The sequence below is a fragment of the Wasmannia auropunctata genome, unplaced genomic scaffold (assembly GCF_000956235.1).
Source record: "Wasmannia auropunctata unplaced genomic scaffold, wasmannia.A_1.0 LD335471.1, whole genome shotgun sequence".
Taxonomy (NCBI): Eukaryota; Metazoa; Arthropoda; class Insecta; order Hymenoptera; family Formicidae; genus Wasmannia; species Wasmannia auropunctata.
In genome coordinates this window covers 5,675-6,842 of record NW_012027419.1, presented here as the reverse complement: position 1 = coordinate 6,842, position 1,168 = coordinate 5,675, and the positions used below count along the sequence as shown (strand labels likewise).

General features: G+C 32.7%; 1 protein-coding gene across 1 annotated transcript in view; it reads left to right on the top strand.

Annotated features, from left to right (window-relative positions):
* Nucleotides 1–1,118, top strand: part of LOC105456955 (RNA-binding protein 33-like) — a 15,213-nt gene extending 14,095 nt beyond the window's left edge. The window contains exon 12 of the mRNA XM_011701347.1: nucleotides 797–1,118. Within this exon, the coding sequence (XP_011699649.1) occupies nucleotides 797–973 (177 nt within the window). The 3' untranslated portion in view covers nucleotides 974–1,118. The remainder of the gene's footprint in view (nucleotides 1–796) is intronic.
* The last annotated feature ends 50 nt before the right edge of the window (nucleotides 1,119–1,168 follow it).

The window sequence follows — 1,168 nt, the reverse complement described above, 5'->3', positions numbered from 1 at the left end:
GATGTGTACAAGAGACACAGCCACTACCGTGTCTCCTGATATATATATGTATATATAAAATCAGAATTTGATATAAAATAAATTAAACATTATGTGTAATATTATATATAATATATATATAATAATTCATATAATTTTCCAAGTATTATGTTTTCTTCTCCACGTGTGAGAATGTAATTTAGAAGTTTTAAAGATGTAAAGCATGTAAACTTCTATCGTAATACAGCTAATATAATGAAAAACATCCACAAATTCTGCAAAGAATCGTTAAGGCATGGCACTACCTTTAACCTCTCAATTCACATACTGGGTTAGCGACTAGCGTAAGCTAACCTGAGTAACCCAGGTCGATTTTGATTAACAATCAATTTTTAAAATTGTCCACTTCTTTTTTATAAAAATTTTTATTTGCAAAAATATTCTCGAAAATCTAATATGCATTTTTGTATTCTTCGATTTTTGGCGGATCGATTTAAAAAAAAATCGTTCTAATCCATACAGTACAGTTCGAGATACAAACCAAACAAGGGTTACGTTAACCCAGTGTGGGGGTACAGTGTGACTAAAATATAGTGTGTGAACTGAGAGTTAAAATTGTTCAGTTGATAAAAAACTTTATACTGACTCCTCATTCTGTTTGTCTAAAATAATGTACGCAACGTAGACAAAACGTGCAAAACTCAGTCTAAAAAATTATGTTTTTTTTTTGTTTCTTATTGATTTATGCTTATTTTAAATAAACGATATATATTCGATAATTTAATAACCAGTGTCTTCTCTATTCTTCGTGTTATAGAGCATACGCATGGGCGAGGGTAATGCAACCATTGTGTTTAAGACGCAATCTGCCGCTACGGTGTTTCACAAGAAATACCAGCGTAAAATGCTCGATCTATCGCTGATAACTGTTCGTCTCGTGCCGCAAAGCGCACCCGGGAATAAAGCGGTCACAGCGGTCGCGAAGAAATCCTAAAGGGGAAAGAAAAGAATCTTGGGATATCCTCGATATTATCTTTAATATTAATTTGATGTATACCGAGACTTTCCTAGACGATACCGCTTTCGTTTCAAGATTCATTCAGACCTGTTTAATAGAGATAAAAAAATATGTATCTATATTTTATATATATGCATACACACACCATACACACACACACACACACACACA